Source organism: Chanodichthys erythropterus, chromosome 12 (assembly GCF_024489055.1).
Source record: "Chanodichthys erythropterus isolate Z2021 chromosome 12, ASM2448905v1, whole genome shotgun sequence".
NCBI lineage: Eukaryota > Metazoa > Chordata > Actinopteri > Cypriniformes > Xenocyprididae > Chanodichthys > Chanodichthys erythropterus.
Genome location: NC_090232.1, coordinates 11852921 through 11870803, shown reverse-complemented (window position 1 = coordinate 11870803; position 17883 = coordinate 11852921). Strand labels below are relative to the sequence as shown.

The window sequence follows — 17883 nt, the reverse complement described above, 5'->3', positions numbered from 1 at the left end:
ATGAGAAACATCCGGCTCATCTACAGTCACACTTGTACATGTCATCATTCAAGTTGCTACCAACAAGAAGAGATGCTACTAACTAAGGTCCCATTAGTTAACTTTAATGCATTAACTAACAAAGAACAATACATTTATTACATTTATTCATCTTTGTTGACATTAGATGTTAAATAAATGTTAAAATTAATAATAAATGCTTTAGAAGTATTTTCATTGTTAGGTCTTGTTAACTAATGTAGTTAACTAATGTTAATAAATGGAACCTTATTGTAAAGTACCTCAGTTTTCATAACATGGCCTCTCAAAACCAAGTTGTTTTGAACTGTTTATTTCAATTAGCAAGTTCTAGAAGTTCTTGGCAAGACATTTTTTATTTTTTTTTTTGCAAAATAAATATTTAGTTTATTACTGTTTTTCTTATTTGAGTAGTTTTTCTGTCATTTAATTACTTGAAATAATGAATAGCTTGTAGCAACACCCGTACAAAAACAGTATTATGGCAGTACTATGGTACAATGATGAGGGTAGATACTGTATAATTACCATATTCATGTACACCATGGCATTTGTACGTATCTACATTTTCTCAAACATTCCTTCTCTCTTTTTTTTCAGGATAGTTCGTGAATATTTAAGTGGAGGTCCATTCTCAGCATATCAGGAGACAATGTACTTTTCCCGTTTTCTTCAATGGAAGTGGTTGGAGAGGTGAGTAACATCTCCGTCAGCCTTTGTGATTGGTAGAGCTGTTCAGACTTCTGTCCAGTCACGACTAATAATTAACACTGTCTAGGGGTGTAGTACTAATCTGCTTTTAGAGTCACTGTTTTGGTACTGTTCGGTACATGCTATGTTCATGGGAAAATAAGAACAAAAATAATCAAACTACAAACAACAACACAAATAAATACAAAAGAGCACATATACAAATAAAATGGACAGTGATTTTCAGGTTATTTAACAGTAGTTTTCAAGTCATTGCATATATTACATAACATTACATATTGCATATATTCACTGTATAAATTAAATAAAGATTAAAGTGTATTAATCTTTATTTAATTTAAACCTTATAAGTTACAAAAGCTATTCAGCCAAGAGCAGTGAGAGATTTCCTTGTCTTTTGCTTGATTAACATTAAAAAAACAGACAGCAGGAATATTAGGCTGCTGTCACTTTAAGACATAATGCATGGATCCTGACACTGATACACATGTGTTGTCTTTCTTGACTTTTTACGTTCATTGAAGACATAACCTAATATGTTTGATAGGATACTCACCAGATTTAAGATGGTGCAAGTGCGTGTCGAACCGTTGGTGGAGAACCGTATGGTTAGATTTATCGAGAACCATTACACCCCTAACACTCCCACAACTAAACAATCTTGTTCTAACAAAAGGCCATTTGAAATCATTAATTCTTCGATTTTCATATTTTTACAGTAAAATCTACAAGTTTCCAAGTTTTAACATGACCTTCATACAACAAAAAAAATGTTAGTTTTAATAAAAATCATCCTTAGTTGCAATGCCCATAGTTGAAGAAATGCCCTAATGTTGAATCACATTCTATCTCTGAAATGTAGTTTTGTGCAGTGAATTGACTTGAACTGTGTTTCATTTGCAGGCAACCAGTAACCAAAAACACGTTTAGACACTACAGGGTATTGGGCAAGGGCGGATTTGGTGAGGTGAGTAATTTCATTCAGTCACTGTCAGATCAGTTTTTGAGCATTTTACATGACTTATTATATCATAATGTAAAACACATTATGTTAAACACGTCTATTCTTTTGTAATAATTATGTGTGCAGTTTTTATGACATTTTTAATTGAGAGACTCCACGGAAGATTTTCAAATTTTAAAAAAAAATGATTTTGTTACACAGCATGACTATTTAAAGGGATAGTTCACCCAAAAATGAAAATTTGATGTTTATCTGCTTACCCCCAGGGCATCCAAGATGTAGGTGACTTTGTTTCTTCAGTAGAACACAAATTATGATTTTTAACTCTGTCAGTCATATAATGCATGTCAATGGGAACTTTGTCTATAAGAGTAAAAAAACATGCATAGACAAATCCAAATGAAACCCTGTGGCTCGTGACAACACTCGGTTTGTGCGAGAAACCAACAGTATTTATATCATTTTTTACCTCTAAAACACCACTATGTCCAACTGCCCTGCACATCTGGTTAGTGAGGTCTGAAAACGCGTTCTGATGAGGGAAGTGATGTCACTTCCGTTGTCAGAGTGCGTTCAGACCTCACTAACCGGATGTGCAGGGCAGTTGGACATAGTGGTGTTTTAGAGGTAAAAAATGATAAATACTGTACGGTTTCTCGCACAAACTGATCGTTTCGTGTCTTAGGACATCAATGTGTCGTCACGAGCCGCAGGGTTTGATTTGGATTTGTCTGTGCGTGTTTTTTTTACTCTTATAGACGAAGTTCCCATTGACACGCATTATACGGCTGACAGACGGCAACGGTTGGAGTTAAAAATCATCATTTGTGCTCTACTGAAGAAACAAAGTCACCTACATCTTGGATGACCTGGGAGTAAGCAGATAACCATCAAATTTTCATTTTTGGGTGAACTATCCCTTTAAAGGTGCACTCAGTTATTTTTTGCTAATTGAAAATGTTTTACACATATAGAAATGAATAGTACTTTAGAGAAATAACGCTGATGGGGCTCAACACTATGGATTGTTCCCTACTTGCCCTTCAAAAATTTTCACTGGCCCCAACACAAAACTAAATAACTAACTAAATAAAGAAATTAGATGTAAAATAAAATGTAAAATAACACAGCATAGTCTTCACTGTATATATTAAATATAGATTAATTCTTATTAAAGTTATTCAGTCAAGAGCAGTGAGTGATTTTTTTTTTTTTTGTCTTTTGTTGTTTGATTAAAATTAAAAACACAGACAGCAGCAGGAATATTAGGCTGCTGTCACTGTAAGACCTAATGCCTAGATCCTAGTATTTCTCAAATGTTTCTGTTCATTTAAGACATATATGACTATGTTTGCGAGGATACTTACCAAAACAGACATTTTGGCATATTTTTTTGTTAATTTGTCCATTCAAGTTCAAGCAGATGAGAAAGAGAACTCAATTCAGTATTGGCATGCTGTCAGACACACACACAGCACTTTTCACAGAGCGCGCAAGTACCGAATTAAGTTCTCTTTCGCGTCTTCTTGTGCTTGAATATTTAAATTGGGCAGGGCATCGGGCAGTCCTTATTGTTGAGCCCTGGTTGAAATAATAATAATAATAATATGTACAATAACACCTTTAAGTGAACTGGAAAAGGTGATTAAAAATAACAAATGTCTTTTTCTGTGCCATTTGGCTCTCTTCATCCTCCATCCAACCAGGTTTGTGCCTGCCAGGTTCGTGCCACTGGTAAGATGTACGCCTGTAAAAAGCTGGAGAAGAAACGGGTGAAGAAAAGAAAAGGTGAAGCAATGGCATTAAATGAAAAACGCATTTTAGAAAAAGTTAACAGTAGTTTTGTAGTAAGTACTACTTTCTTTTTATTCCTCATTTTTTACTTTTATCTTAACCTGACGTCTCAGTTGCATGCTGGTCTTGTCTGTATTGTTTGTGCAATAAACGTTTGACTCACTCTCTCTGTGATTCAGTTTTCGTGAGCTTCTCAACAGAGTTTTAGGGAAAATCTGCTATAAAAGGCCAATTTCAACTTAATGCATTTATCATGGGTAGTTGAGCAAAATCTTGTTCAGAGTAGTAATTCACAACCAATTTCTATGAATTGAATCATTTACCTCCTGACTAGCTAAATCACAGAGAGATGGTTTATAACAGCTATTTGGCTGTGGTCCCAAATATCAGCCATAAAAATTATTTTAATATTTGCTGTGTAAAAAGAAGAATTTTTGCTACTTTCATGGTAAACAGATATTCAAACTAAGCATATATCACCAAGCAGTCCTATAACAATCTTGACATAGTCACAACACACTTTGGAAACATATTCCTGATATGTTGATATTTTCCTGTTATTTATTAATTTTCAGTATTTTCAATATTTTATTGTTACTTTTTTAATAGTACCATTTTTACAGAATGTGTTTAAGCGTCACTTTGTGATGTTTCAAACAAAAATAGCAGAAACCATTCTACTGTATGAACACTGGTTTCATTTATCCGTTCAATAGATTGCTTGCAACATTGTCAACCCACTTTTCCAAGTAATTTTCCCATTCGAGTTTCTCCATTAAAAAATTCTTAAAGCGTTAATTCACCCAAAACTGAGATTTCTGTCATTAATTACTCACCCTCATGTCGTTCCAAACCCGTAAGACCTTCATTCGTCTTCAGAACACAAATTAAGATATTTTTTACGAAATCCGAGAGGTTTCTGAACCACAGAAACTACTGATCGTAACATTATGGCTTTTGATTAAAAGTAAATTAGTATTAGAAAAATGTGAAAAAGGAAGAAAATACAAGACCATGTACTTAAGAAGAATTGAATGAACTATTATGTTTTGTTCGGTGTTCTGACATAGAACTCGGAAGCGCTGCACTGTGTTTACTATGTCAACAGCATAGGAGACTGACAGGGAATAGAAGAAATTGTTGAATAAAGTTGTTATTGTTGTTTTTGTTTTTGCGCACAAAATGTATTCTTGTCGCTTCGTAACATTAAGGTTGAACCACTTTAGTCACGTGGACTATTTTAATGTCTTTACTACCTTTCTGGGCCTTGAAAGGTGCAATGACGTTGCTGATGTGTGGTTCAGAAACCTCTCGGACTTCATCAAAAATATCTTAATTTGAAGATGAACGAAGGTCTTACGGGTTTGGAACGACACGAGGGTGAGTAATTAATGACAGAAATTAAATTTTTGGGTGAACTAACCCTTTAAAAAAGAGGTCCAAGCTTTGAACCAAACCAGTCCACTCCAAGATGATCTTAAGATTATGACTTTTGATTCAAAGTAAAATAGTATTTGAAAAATGTGAAAAAGACAGTACAAGACCATGTACTTAAGAAGAATTGAATGAGCTATTTTTTTTTGTTCTAGATTGTTCTTTTTTTTTATGTATTATTGCAGTGTTTATTATAAATAATCCGTGCACATCATAAAAATGCCCTCGTAATCCAATGATCCAATCAATTTGATGGTCAAAATCAAGTCTCACCGTACCTTTTTCTTGAACAAGTGGCCGTTTTACCCAGATATGTCACAATAGCGAAAGAAAAGATTATCACAACTTCTGTTTCATGTTGAATTTAATGCAATTTAGTTTTAAGTTTTAATCATTTTGTTAAAAAATATTTTTATTTCAGATTTAGTTTTAACTATTTTAGTACTTAAACTTATTTCAGTTTGTAAGTTTTTCAATATTTTTATTTAATTTTATTTCAGCTTTATTTTAATTACCGAATTTTTTTTAAAAATAGTTTTAGTTTTAGTTAAAGGGTTAGTTAACCCCAAAATGAAAATTCTGTCATTAATTACTCACCCTCATGTTGCTCCAGACTCTTTCGAACAAGTCTCCAAAAGACTTCAGAACACAATTGAAAATCTTTTTGATGAATTTTAAGAGCTTTCTGTCCCTCCATTGACAGCTTTAGTAACTACCACTTTGGTACTTCAAAAATGTCTTAAAGAGATCAGAAAACTAATCACGTTTTGGGGTGAACTAACCCTTTAACAAATAACATGGAGATGTTAGGCAGAATGTTCTGGCTGTTTGTTTTTTTTAAATGACTTGATTTGTCAAGCTCCAAAATGACAAAAATGCACATTCAGATATGCACCTCACCATATGTTGCAACAGATTTGATGCCAGTGATCAAACATTAATTTGTTCTCGTCATTAAACTTGAATGTATGTAAACAAAGATTTTTGATTAACAATGAATCACGTTCTGGTCTATTCTTGATATCGTATGGCTTCAGATGACTTATAATATAGTGCACAGGTCTTATGGACCACTTGATGCTTTTTTGGTCATTATTGCAGCTTGACAGCTCCATTCACTTTCACTGGAAAGCAACCATAACGTTCTGCAAAGATACTCCTTTTGTGTTCCACAGATGAAAATTACTTGAGGTCAGAATGACATGAGGGCAAGTAAATAATTTTCCTTTTTAGCTGAACTATTCCTTTAAATAACTTGAAGTCTTTTTACATTATCTTTTGGAATTTGGTCACACAGTAAACATTCTAAAACGATAGAAGAGAAAAGAGAACAGCCAGCCGAACATGTGTACAGACATAGCACATAGTCCCTGCAGTGTAATGTCGGCCTCTGATTCATTCCACTACAGCTGTAGAGCACCTGAGCCTCTGTCCACCCACCCACACACTAACACAAAGCTCGCACAGACACACACGTACACATACACATACAGGTGAGTTGTGCTTAGCATTGCAGCTAGTGCAAGTGTCTTTTAGGTATGTAAAGTACATCTAAATTTAAAAGAAAAATGTTTTGTGTGTTTGTGTGCGCAAGAGTATGCATGCGTGTGTGCGCGTCTTTGTCCGCATTCATGCTACAGGCAGGAACGATTGCTCCTCCTGAACTACTTCACAAATGAGAACATCTCTGTTGCCTAGCAACACTGACCAAACAGCAGCTTTTTAGAGAGCAGAGTCAAGTGCTCTAAACCCTAAACCCACACACACACACACACACACTCTCTCTCTCTATCTTTCTCTCTCTCTCTCTCTCTCTCTCCAGCCCCAGAGTTCATTCAGTATGTATAAACAGACTCATGTTTAAAAGTTGGGGACGACGAGTAAACTCTAACAGTATAAAGTGACATAACGCCGTGACTAATTTGAGCTGTGTGTGATGGGAAACGGCTTTTATTCTATTCACTGTTTCTCTGACTGTCACCCTGCTGTTAATCTGTAAACTTTAAGCAGTAAGATTATATATTATTATCATATGATTATACAGTCAAACCAAAAATTATTCAGACATTTTTGATATTTTTTATATATTTTTACTAGTTGGGTGCAGGACTAGGGTGTAGTTCATTTATGTAAGTGAGGATAGCAAAATAAAGTAAAATGTGACATATTATACCCAAAATTCTTCATACAGTGGACTACCAGTAAAATTGATAGAAATTTAAATCCAAAAATTATTTGACCTGACCATGTTTTGCTTAAGTGTTATCTGACATAATTAAGATTATTTTTTTCTGACACAGTTTAACTCTGAGATCTTGTCATATTTTATTAACATTTTTTTTTAACTATAGTGAATAAACTGCATTAATGAATAAAATGTTCAAGGTGTCTGAATAAATTTTGGTTTGACTGTATATAGATATTTTGTATTGTTTTTTGTATTTTTTATATATTTGATAAAGAAATACAGTAAATATATAAAAAAGTCAATATTTTTATTTTATAATATGTCAATCTATTTAAAATTATTTAAAATTATCTTATTATAAAATAATGTGTATATATAATCAAAAATACATTAAAAACAGTCTGTATTTTTTTATAATTTATTTATAGACTTTTTCAAAGCATTAACAGAAAGCTTCATACAATTAAAGTTTTTCCCCATAATAATCCTTTCCCACTGAAATAATTAAACATATAAAAAATATTAAGACAACAATGACAATAGTAATAATAATAAAAAAATAAATAAAATAAAATAAAAAATGATAAGTAAACTTTAAATAATGTACTATTTTACAAATTAATATTACTGCAGGAAAAAAAATAATAAATTAAAATAATAATTAAATACAAATACATAATAATACAATTCAAATCTCTAACATATTCGTGGTCTGTACATAATTATAAAACCAAACAACAATGGTGATCATGATTTATTATTATTATTATTGTGAAAACTTATACATTTTTAGTTTTTTTGTCTTTTTTCTGATGAATAGAAAGTTCACAACAGCATTTATCTAAATTAGAAACCTTTTGTAACATAATAAATGTCTTTACTGTCATTTTTGGTCAATTTAATGCATCATTTCTAAATAAAGGTATGAATGAAAAATTACTTACTCAACTTTAGCATTGTGGAGTGTGTGTGTGTGTGTGTGTGTATATATATATATATATATATATATATATATATATATATATATATATATATATATATACATCAGATATATCAGATATAGTACAACATGCAAACCATTGTACAGTTATATCAGATGATATACAGTTGATATATCATCATACTGTATGATCAACCAAATTCATTCTGTATACATTCTGTACAGTATTTACATTGTAGTCCAAAGTAGTTGGTAATACCAAGGTACAACGGATCCTGTGGTATACCATCTGTAAAAACTGGTAGTGTAATAGCCAAAGAGATCTATTTTTTTATGTTATTGGAGTATTTGAGAAGTCATTTATTTCTTTCAAATTTAAAATCAGCATTATTTACAAGATAAATGACCAGATTGCTTTACATTGTAGTTTATAAACACTCAGATTGGCTCCCATTGGAGTTATATTTCGTGTAATAATGTAAAGGGTCCTTTGACTGTCCTCGTAGTTTCGTTGAGCTGCAGGTTCTCACGGTAACATCAGCTTTTTGTCTAAATTCACAACCCGTTCCCACATCTGTCTGCTTCTGAAACCTAACCACCCACAATGTTGGGTGTAACTGCTGAGGGATAAGAACCCCTCCTTAACACAGTGGTTTTTAACTTCTGCAGTGGTTCTCCTCAGACGTCACTCAACAATAAAATGATAATGCACTGCATATGATGTAGCCCTTCTAGACAGGCTTGCTAAGTCAAACATCACCATTATTACTGCAGCTTGGGTTTTCTAAACTCTTAATCCTACGTATTAAACTTAGTTACTAGTCCTGTACTGTGATAAAGAAAATGAGTGATACCTCAAATTGTATGGCTTGTTGAGGTAGAGATGTGCAGTCACTTTTCTATCTAATCAGACATTTTTCACCTGGCAGACGATAAAACGGGTGTAAGAAAAAATTCCATTCAAATGATTTTTAAAAGTTTCTGAAAGAAGTCTCTTATGCTCACCAAGGCTGCATTTATTTGTTCAGAAACACAGTAAAAATAGTAATATTGTAAATATTATACCATTTAAAATGACTGTTTTGTAATAAATGTAATTTATTCCTGTAATGTTATTGTCTCTAATGTTATACGTCTGGATCTGTGCACAGCTGAATCATCAGACTAGGTAAGCAAGCAAGGACAACAGCGAAAAATGGCAGATGGAGCGATAATAACTGACATGATCCATGATATCATGATATTTTTAGTGATATTTGTAAATTGTCTTTCTAAATGTTTTGTTAGCATGTTGCTAATGTACTGTTAAATGTGGTTAAAGTTACCATCGTTTCTTACTGTATTCACAGAGACAAGAGCTGTCGCTATTTTCATTATTAAACACTTGCAGTCTGTATAATTCATAAACACAACTTCATTCTTTATAAATCTCTCCAACAGTGTGTAATGTTAGCTTTAGCCCGTTAGCCACGGAGCACTATCAGACTCATTCAGAATCAATGTAAACATCCAAATAAATACTATACTTACATGATCTGATGTATGCATGCAGTATGCATGACAAACACTTGTAAAGATCCATTTTGATGGTTATATTAGCTGTGTGAACTTTGTTTATGCTGTTTAAGGCAAGCGCGAGCTCCGTGGGTGGGGAGCGTGAGGAATTAAAGGGGCCGCAGCCTGAATCGGTGCATTTCTAATAATGCCTCAAAATAGGCAGTTAAAAAAATGTATTAAAAAAAAATCTATGGGGTATTTTGAGCTGAAATTTCCCAGACACATTCAGGGGACACTTTAGACTTATATTACATCTTGTAAAAAAAAAAAAAAAAAACATTCAATGGCACCTTTAAAGGTAGGGATAATCCTTAGTTTTCTGAAGCCCTGTCTGCTTTTATTTGTGAGCGTGATGTTGCTTTGGCAAAAGCTAGACAAACTGACTTAAGTTCTGATTGGATCTGCTTCAGGCAGCTTCGAAATAAATGCACAGTTGCTATCAGAAAAGCTAAGGCTGATTATTTTACTGCAAATACTGCTAATTCATATAATCCCAAAACTTTTTGGCAGAATATAAAGCTGTTAACAGGCAGTAAAAACACTTCTAGCTTCCCTTCATGTATAAATATGGACTCCTCTAGTATCTCAGAAAAAGAGCAAATGCTCAATTGTTTTAATAAGCATTTTGTTGCCTCCGGCTTTCTATTTGAATCACAAAATATTACATGTCCTGATTCTGATATTATTAACGCAGAAAATCATTGAAAAAAGGAGGAGTTTACATTTAAACAAATCAACAATTCGGATGTTTATAAAGCACTCCGACAGTTTCTTTTCCACGCATCGTTTTATTATATCATTATAATGTATCCTGTCGCTTTGTCGCTGCGTGTCGCTGATGGTGTGAACGGGGCTTTAGTAAATGTGGTTGTCAATCCCAAAAACGAACAGTGTGAACGTGGCCTTAATCAATCTGGGTTCCGCAAAAAACAACAGCTGTCCTACAACAGCTGTTTTGAAAGTTCTATCTAAATGATATTGTGGGATCAAATGATAATGGTGATTTCTGTGCCTCTCTTTTTATTGATTTATCTGAAGCTTTTGACGTAGTGTATCAGTTTGCACCATTATAACTTCTCTCTACCTTAGATGCTGTTTATCACGGTGCTCTGAGATTTATATTAAATTGTAAATCTTCAACTTATCATTGTGCCTTGTATAACAGTGAGAAAAATACATTGGTACTTAATTATTTATAAAGCCATCTTGGGGATGTTGCCTTCACATCTTTGCCATCTTATTCAACAGAAAACTGTTGAGAAATATTTTCTACGCTCTCAAAACTATTATACTCTTTCTGTTCCTTTTGCTAGATCTGAATTAGGTAAGAAGCCTTTTGTGTATGCAGCCCCATTTGACTTGAATCACCTTCAATCGAAATTGAAGTTAAAAAAAATTGCTGTCTTTGGATCAATTTAAAGTAGTCATTCGGCAAGTGGAAGATAATTCAGTGAAATGTAATTGTTTTTAATTTTGTTTGTACTGTGTAAGTCTGTGTTGAAACTAATTGTATTGATGCTCATTTTGGTCAGGTCACTCCTGTGAAGGAAATTTTGAATCTCAGTGAGTCTTTCCTGGTTAAATGAAGGCTAAAAAAAAAAGAAAGATAAAAAAAAAAAAGCTGAATTTTCAGCAGCCATTACTCCAGTCTTCAGTGTCACAGAAATCATTCTAATATGCTGATTATATCACAATTTTACTGTATTTTGTGACAAAAAAAAAATCCAGCCTTGGAGAGCATAAGACTTCTTTAATAACAATCTGAAATCACAAATCAAATCAAAGCAACTGCATAGCTACTGTGAAAGGGCATGCATCTCGTTTTCTTTAGAAAATATAAAAATCTAGTTTTCCTTTGTTTCTCTGACCATTGAAGTGTCTCTATTAGTCTCTATAGTAGTAAAAAAATCCTATATATACTGCATGTCCATTTATAGTTTATCCTGGCATAACCTTGTGGAGTTTTGAAACGTGCTGTAATGTATTACAGTTGATCCAGATGATTTATGTGAAAGTGCTCACACCCTCTCATGAGCTACATTTGACCGTTTCACACGCACCACAAAGTTTCATGTATCCTTTCTTCATGAATAGATAACAATGCACCTCTTTTTCTCTCTTTTTCTTCCCTAGGTTAGTTTGGCATATGCATATGAGACTAAGGACGCTCTATGTTTGGTGTTGACTATAATGAATGGCGGTGACTTGAAGTTTCATATCTATAACATGGGAAACTCAGGTTTTGATGAACAGCGTGCCATCTTTTATGCAGCAGAGATCTGCTGTGGCTTAGAGGACCTGCATCGAGAGAGGATCGTCTACAGGTGTGTTTCGTTTTCTTAACACACTCACATTTTGCCATGTTTACATCCATTTTGCATAATTCTGCTGATTTTCCAGAATATAAATTATGAAGTCCACAGATTCTGTCTAGTGATAACTTTGCTGGACTTTTTCCCTTGTGTTTTGCATGATGAATATTGCAAATTCTGAAGATACTGAATTGTGGCGTGCATAGCAATGTTTGGCTGTGAGATTTGAATTTATTTAAATTCTAAATATATTTTTGAATGTAAGGCTTTACTTTCCATCAATATTGGCAGGCATGGTTTTCTATGCAAAATGAATATAAACAAATTTTTTTTTTTTTTTGGCGTGTATGTGTATGTGTGTACATCTTTTATTAAAAGCAGGCAGATTGAGGAGACAGTTCATATGGAATTACCTGGTCACAGCAGTGCTAAAATAGAGCAGGATTATCATGCAAGCTTTCTGTCAAATTACTTGGCCAAAAGTATCCGGATTTAAACCATGTATTAGCTGCCCAGATTATTAAACATAAGGCTACAGCTCCCCATATACACTACTGTTCAAAAGTTTAAAGTCAGTAAGATTTTTTTTTAAAGAAATTACTACTTACTGCACATTAAATTGATCAAAAGTGACAGTAAATATATAATATAATATTTATAATATTACAAAAGATGCTGTAAATGCTGTTCTTTTCAACTTTCTGTTAATCAAAGCATCCAGGGGGAAAAAAAAATCAGTTTCTAGAAAAAATATTAAGCAGCAAACATTTTAACATTAACACTAAGAAATGTTTCTTGAGCAGCAAATCATATTATAGTGATTTCTGAAGGATCATGTGACACTGAAGACTGGAGTAATGATGCTGAAAATATAGCTTTGCCATCACAGGAATAATTTACATTTTAACATATTAAATTGTATAAATTAAAAGTTTTAAAAGTGTAATAATATGTCAGAATATTGCTGTAATTTTGATTAAATAAATGCAGTCTTGGTGAGCATAAGAGATCTTACTGACCCCAAACTTTTGAATGGTTGTGTAAGCAATAACAAAAAAGTTAACTAATGATCTAAAACTAATTTTTTTCTCTATTTTTGCAGAGACTTGAAACCTGAAAATATTCTCCTAGATGATCGTGGTAAGCCATTTTTATAATTACCACTGCATTTTAGAGGGATAAATCAACCAAAAATGAAAATCAACCCATGATTTACTCACCCTCAAGCCATCCTATGTGTATATGACTTTATTCTTTCAGACAAACACAATCTGAGTTATATTAAAAAAAATATCCTGGCTCTTCCAAGCTTTATAATAGTATCGAATGGGGCTTGAGATTTTTGAAGCCCCAAAAAGTGCGTCCATCCATCATAAAAGTAATCCACACGGCTCCAGGCCTTATGAAGCGAAGCGATGGGTTTTTGCAAGAAAAATATCCATATTTAAAATTTTCTAAACTAAAATAACTAGCTTCCAGCAAACGGCCTTATGCATCGAGTTACGGCAGAGGAGTGACCTGCAACGCGACGAATGAAGCATTGATGAACGCGGAAGCACAGAGGATAGAGCAAAACAAAACACCGGTCATGAAGTCTAAAACGAGAAATTTTAATAAGACATGTTGGAGGATTTCGATATAAGAGAAGAGGAGCTTGAGTTTGTTGCCCAGCCCTATTTGTTTGAACCGCGAGAGGCATCTAAACTTACGACACTCCTATATCCTACGGAATTTACTTATTAATACGGAAGTTACTCTTTCGCCGCATCTGGATGCGCACAGCCGTTTGTCAGAAGCTAGTTATTGTATTTTATAAAGTTTTAAATATGGATATTTTTCTTACAAAAAACCATTGCTTCACTTCAGAAGGCTTTATTAACCCCCTGGAGTCATATGGATTATTTTTATGATGGATGGATGCAGTTTTTTGGGCTTCAAAATAATGAGCGCCATTCACAACCATTATAAAGCTCGGAAGAGCCTACCGGTATATATTTTTAAATATATCTCTGATTGTGTTCGTCTGAAAGAAGATAGTCACCTAGGAGGATGGCTTGAGGGTGTGTAAATCATGGGATAATTTTCATTTTTGGGTGAACTATCCCTTTAAGGCCTGTTTTGTTTTTTTCTTCTGTTTATCTTATTTATGCATATTTAGACTTGAGGGTGGACTCTTTAGACATTTGCCACCCATAACACCCTAGCAACCACATAGCAATGTCTTGCCATTCACCCAGAACACCCTTGCATTGTGGTGACGCATTTTGCACAAAGTATTCCTGTAAAACTTCTTTAATTAGAGCATTTACCTCTAAGGAGAACATTCTTATTAGCTGTAACCATTTTGAAGCATGTCATGTTTGGGCATGTTAGGAATGAAAAAACTGCAGGTTTTAAAGAGGATCTATTAAGCCCTTTTACAAAGTCTTTTTTACAAACTCCAACGTGCTTTGTAACTTTGCAGACCTTTTTCATGCTCAAACAGCAACATTACCCACTAAAGAAATTTGAAAAAGTAAAAAATAGATGAAGTATAAGAGATGCTGTTTTCCAGGACACATCCGTATTTCTGATCTGGGACTTGCCGTCCAAATTCCAGAGGGTGAGACGATACGAGGGCGTGTTGGCACGGTGGGATACATGGGTAAGAGCCAAACGCATTCCATCTTTTCAGCGGTACTTGAGTGTTTGACCTCATTCTTGTCCGTATGTTTTTTTAGCACCAGAGGTCATTCAGAATGAGAGCTACACCTTCAGTCCTGACTGGTGGGGTTTGGGATGCCTAATATACGAAATGATTCAGGGTCAGTCTCCTTTCCGTCGCCGTAAAGAGCGCGTGAAGAGAGAGGAAGTGGACCGGCGTGTGTGTGAGGACCAGGAGGAATACACTGAAAAGTTCTCTGAAGATGCTAAAGACATCTGCCGACAGGTGCACACTTAATGCTCTTTAGGGTTTTTTTGGCGCTGTCGGAATGATCATATTGATGAGATTAGAACACACGATCCACATGATCACAGTGCCATTGTAACCAGTGGGACTATATATATATTGAGGGTGTGTCAACTAAACATAAATTGACATAATGATCATATTTTGTCCAAATGTATACATTTATACAAATATACATAAAAAAGTGCAATTCATAAATACATCTCTCCTAATTTTTTATTTATTTTTTTATTAAATATTTAATTAAATATTTAATATGAAATAAAATATATATTATTATTTTACTTTCATATTACTTTATTCATTTATTATTCATTTTTTATCAGGAAAAAGTAGTTTATTTTTTTTTTTTTTATATTTCCATTTTTATTTTAATTTTAGTTTAGGTAATGTTCTTTTGTCATTTTTTATTATTTGTAATATTTCTATTTAGCTTTTCATTTATTTTTTTTTAGTTTTAGTACTTCAACTTATATTATTTCAGTTAGTTGCCAACTTTTATTTTTATTTTTTGTCTAATATTTACGTTTTATTTTATTTCCCCTTTTTTTCAATAAAAAGTAGCATGAGTACTAAGTGTAGGTGTATAAGAACTTGTGTCCTTTTCTTTATCATGGACACACTTATTGGTCAGAATTAAAATGAAATTTTGAATGTTGGCTATAATATGTAATATTTTCAACATGGAAAAGAGTTCATGTGTAATAGTGGAGGAGTGAGTGTTGTTTAGTCCTCTCTCATGGTGTCATGGAAGACTGTGACCTCAAGGTCAGTTTTACTTCCACTGGGATTTCTCCTCTTCTGTGTCAGCTCCACTTCTTTCCCTCCCTGACCTCAGTTCCTGTTTCTGACAGCACTTTCCCTCTCTTTTCCTGGGCTCCACAGTTGTTATGTAAAGATCCAAAGGAGCGGTTGGGGTGTCAAGGGAGAGGAGGGGCTGAAGTCAAACTGCATCCCATTTTTCGCAACATCAATTTCAAACGATTGGAGGCCAACATACTAGACCCACCGTTCTGTCCTGATGTAAGTCATTGATTGGCTGTTTTCATGTTTTTATCTGCTTGATTCATAATCACCTATTAGACTAAGCATGTAGGATTTTCCAGGTGGATGTTTGTCATATCTGCTGTCTTTTTTTTTTTTTTAGCCTCGTGCCGTGTACTGCAAGGATGTTCTGGACATAGAGCAGTTTTCTACAGTCAAAGGCGTAAATCTGGACCCTACAGATGATGACTTCTACCATAAGTTTGTAACAGGAAGTGTCTCCATCCCATGGCAAAATGAGGTACAGCACTCAGCTGGTCACTTCAGAACAGTAATTTGTCCATACATTACCAATCGAAATTTTGCTAAAAAAAAAAAAAACGTTTTTTGAAAAAGTCTCTTCTGCTCACCAAGGCTGCATTTATTTGATCAAAAATACAGTAAAAACAGTAGCTTTGTGAAATTAAATGAAATTTTAATATATTTTAAAATGTACTTTATTTCTGTGATGGCAAAGCTGACTTTTCAGCATCATTACTCGTTTTCAGTGTCACATGATCCTTCAGAAATCATTCTAATATGCTGATTTGCTGCTCAAGAAACATTTCTTGGAAACAGCTGTTTCTTAATACTTCTGTGGAATCCATGATACATTTTTTCAGGATTCTTTGATGAATAGAAAATTTTAATAGAATTTATTTGAAATACAAATCTTGTAAGATTCTAAATGTCTTTACTCTCATTTTATAATGTAATTTATAACTTTTGATCAATTTTAGAGCTCTGCACTCTTACAGTATGTAGACAATTGTGTCATTTTTTTCATGTCTTGGGATATTTAGGAGAATCATCTGAGATGACGTTAAATGAGACACGACTCCATTAAGTCAATAAAAAAGTAACTTCTGAGCAAGAAAATGTCCTTCTAGTAATTAATGAATAATTGAAAATCATGGAAATGCGACCATGATGTGAAATAGAGGACTGTCATGGAACGTTTTAAGTGTGTACAGTTGTACGTGTGTGTGTGTTCATATTTCAGATGATTGAGATGGAGTGCTTTAAGGAGATTAATGTGTTCGAGATGGATGGAACACTGTGTTCTGATCTGGATGTAAACAGGCCAAATCCAGCGCCCAAACGAGGATTCTTCTACAGGTTATTCCATCGAGAGGCAAGTGCTAGCGTGCCGCCCGCTGTGGTCAGAGGGGGTGGGGCTTGAGGTATTTGCTAGCTATTTACAAACAGACTTTCTCACCTTCATCTTTTAATTTTATTGCCAAAATATCTTTGTTTGCCAATTATGATTTTGAATGATAAAACCGTCTCTGCATGACCAGACTTCTCACTTCTATCTCTATGATCATACTAGAGGGCTGAATGTATTTATTTAGTATATACATTTGATGTTTATTTGATATAGTATATACAGGGTTCGTACAGTCAAAACCTGGAAAAGTCATGGAATTTTAAAATAGCAATTTCAAAAATATTTAAATTATAAACCCAGAAAGTTTTAGAAAAGTCATGGAATTTTGTTTCAAAATATTTATATAATAGAATATATGTTTAAAGGTACAATATGTAAAATTTTTGCAGTAAAATATCCAAAAACCACTAGGCTAGTGTTATATATTTTGTCCAGCTGATTACAAACAATATCTCTAATGTTTTCAACTACTTGTAAATCATGAGAAAATTCCCATTTTAAACCCATTTCCCATTTCTAGTGACACGGGGCAGTGCAGTCGCCTGTCAATGACGTCAGTTACCTTTGTTACCGCCTTTACTGACGTAGAAACCACATGACAACAGTGCCGTGGACAAATGCGGAAGTAGTGTCTAGCGTCTAGCAAACCACTAGTTGCTTCTAGCAGTTCCTTATTTACTTCTTGCACGTTTTATGGTGGATTGTGTTACTTATTTATGGAACATAATTACTGTTTACCATCTGCCGCTGGTTCTGTCGACAAGGACAGCTCCCGTAAACTCATGACCGGAAAAGCGGAAGTGGCGCCGGCGACTGTGTCA

General features: G+C 33.9%; 1 protein-coding gene across 2 annotated transcripts in view; it reads left to right on the top strand.

Moving 5' to 3' along the window:
* The window catches only part of grk4 (G protein-coupled receptor kinase 4), a 41793-nt gene that overhangs the window by 17569 nt on the left and 6341 nt on the right, over window positions 1–17883 (top strand). Inside the window, exons 6-15 of one of the 2 annotated variants that reach the window (XM_067405364.1) lie at window positions 619–711; window positions 1633–1696; window positions 3400–3540; window positions 11740–11930; window positions 13021–13058; window positions 14473–14562; window positions 14639–14847; window positions 15754–15891; window positions 16016–16153; window positions 16895–17026. In XM_067405364.1, coding sequence (XP_067261465.1) covers window positions 619–711; window positions 1633–1696; window positions 3400–3540; window positions 11740–11930; window positions 13021–13058; window positions 14473–14562; window positions 14639–14847; window positions 15754–15891; window positions 16016–16153; window positions 16895–17026 — 1234 coding nt within the window. Of the gene's footprint in view, window positions 1–618; window positions 712–1632; window positions 1697–3399; window positions 3541–11739; window positions 11931–13020; window positions 13059–14472; window positions 14563–14638; window positions 14848–15753; window positions 15892–16015; window positions 16154–16894; window positions 17076–17883 lie in introns of both variants that reach the window. The other variant, XM_067405363.1, reaches the window with a different exon arrangement.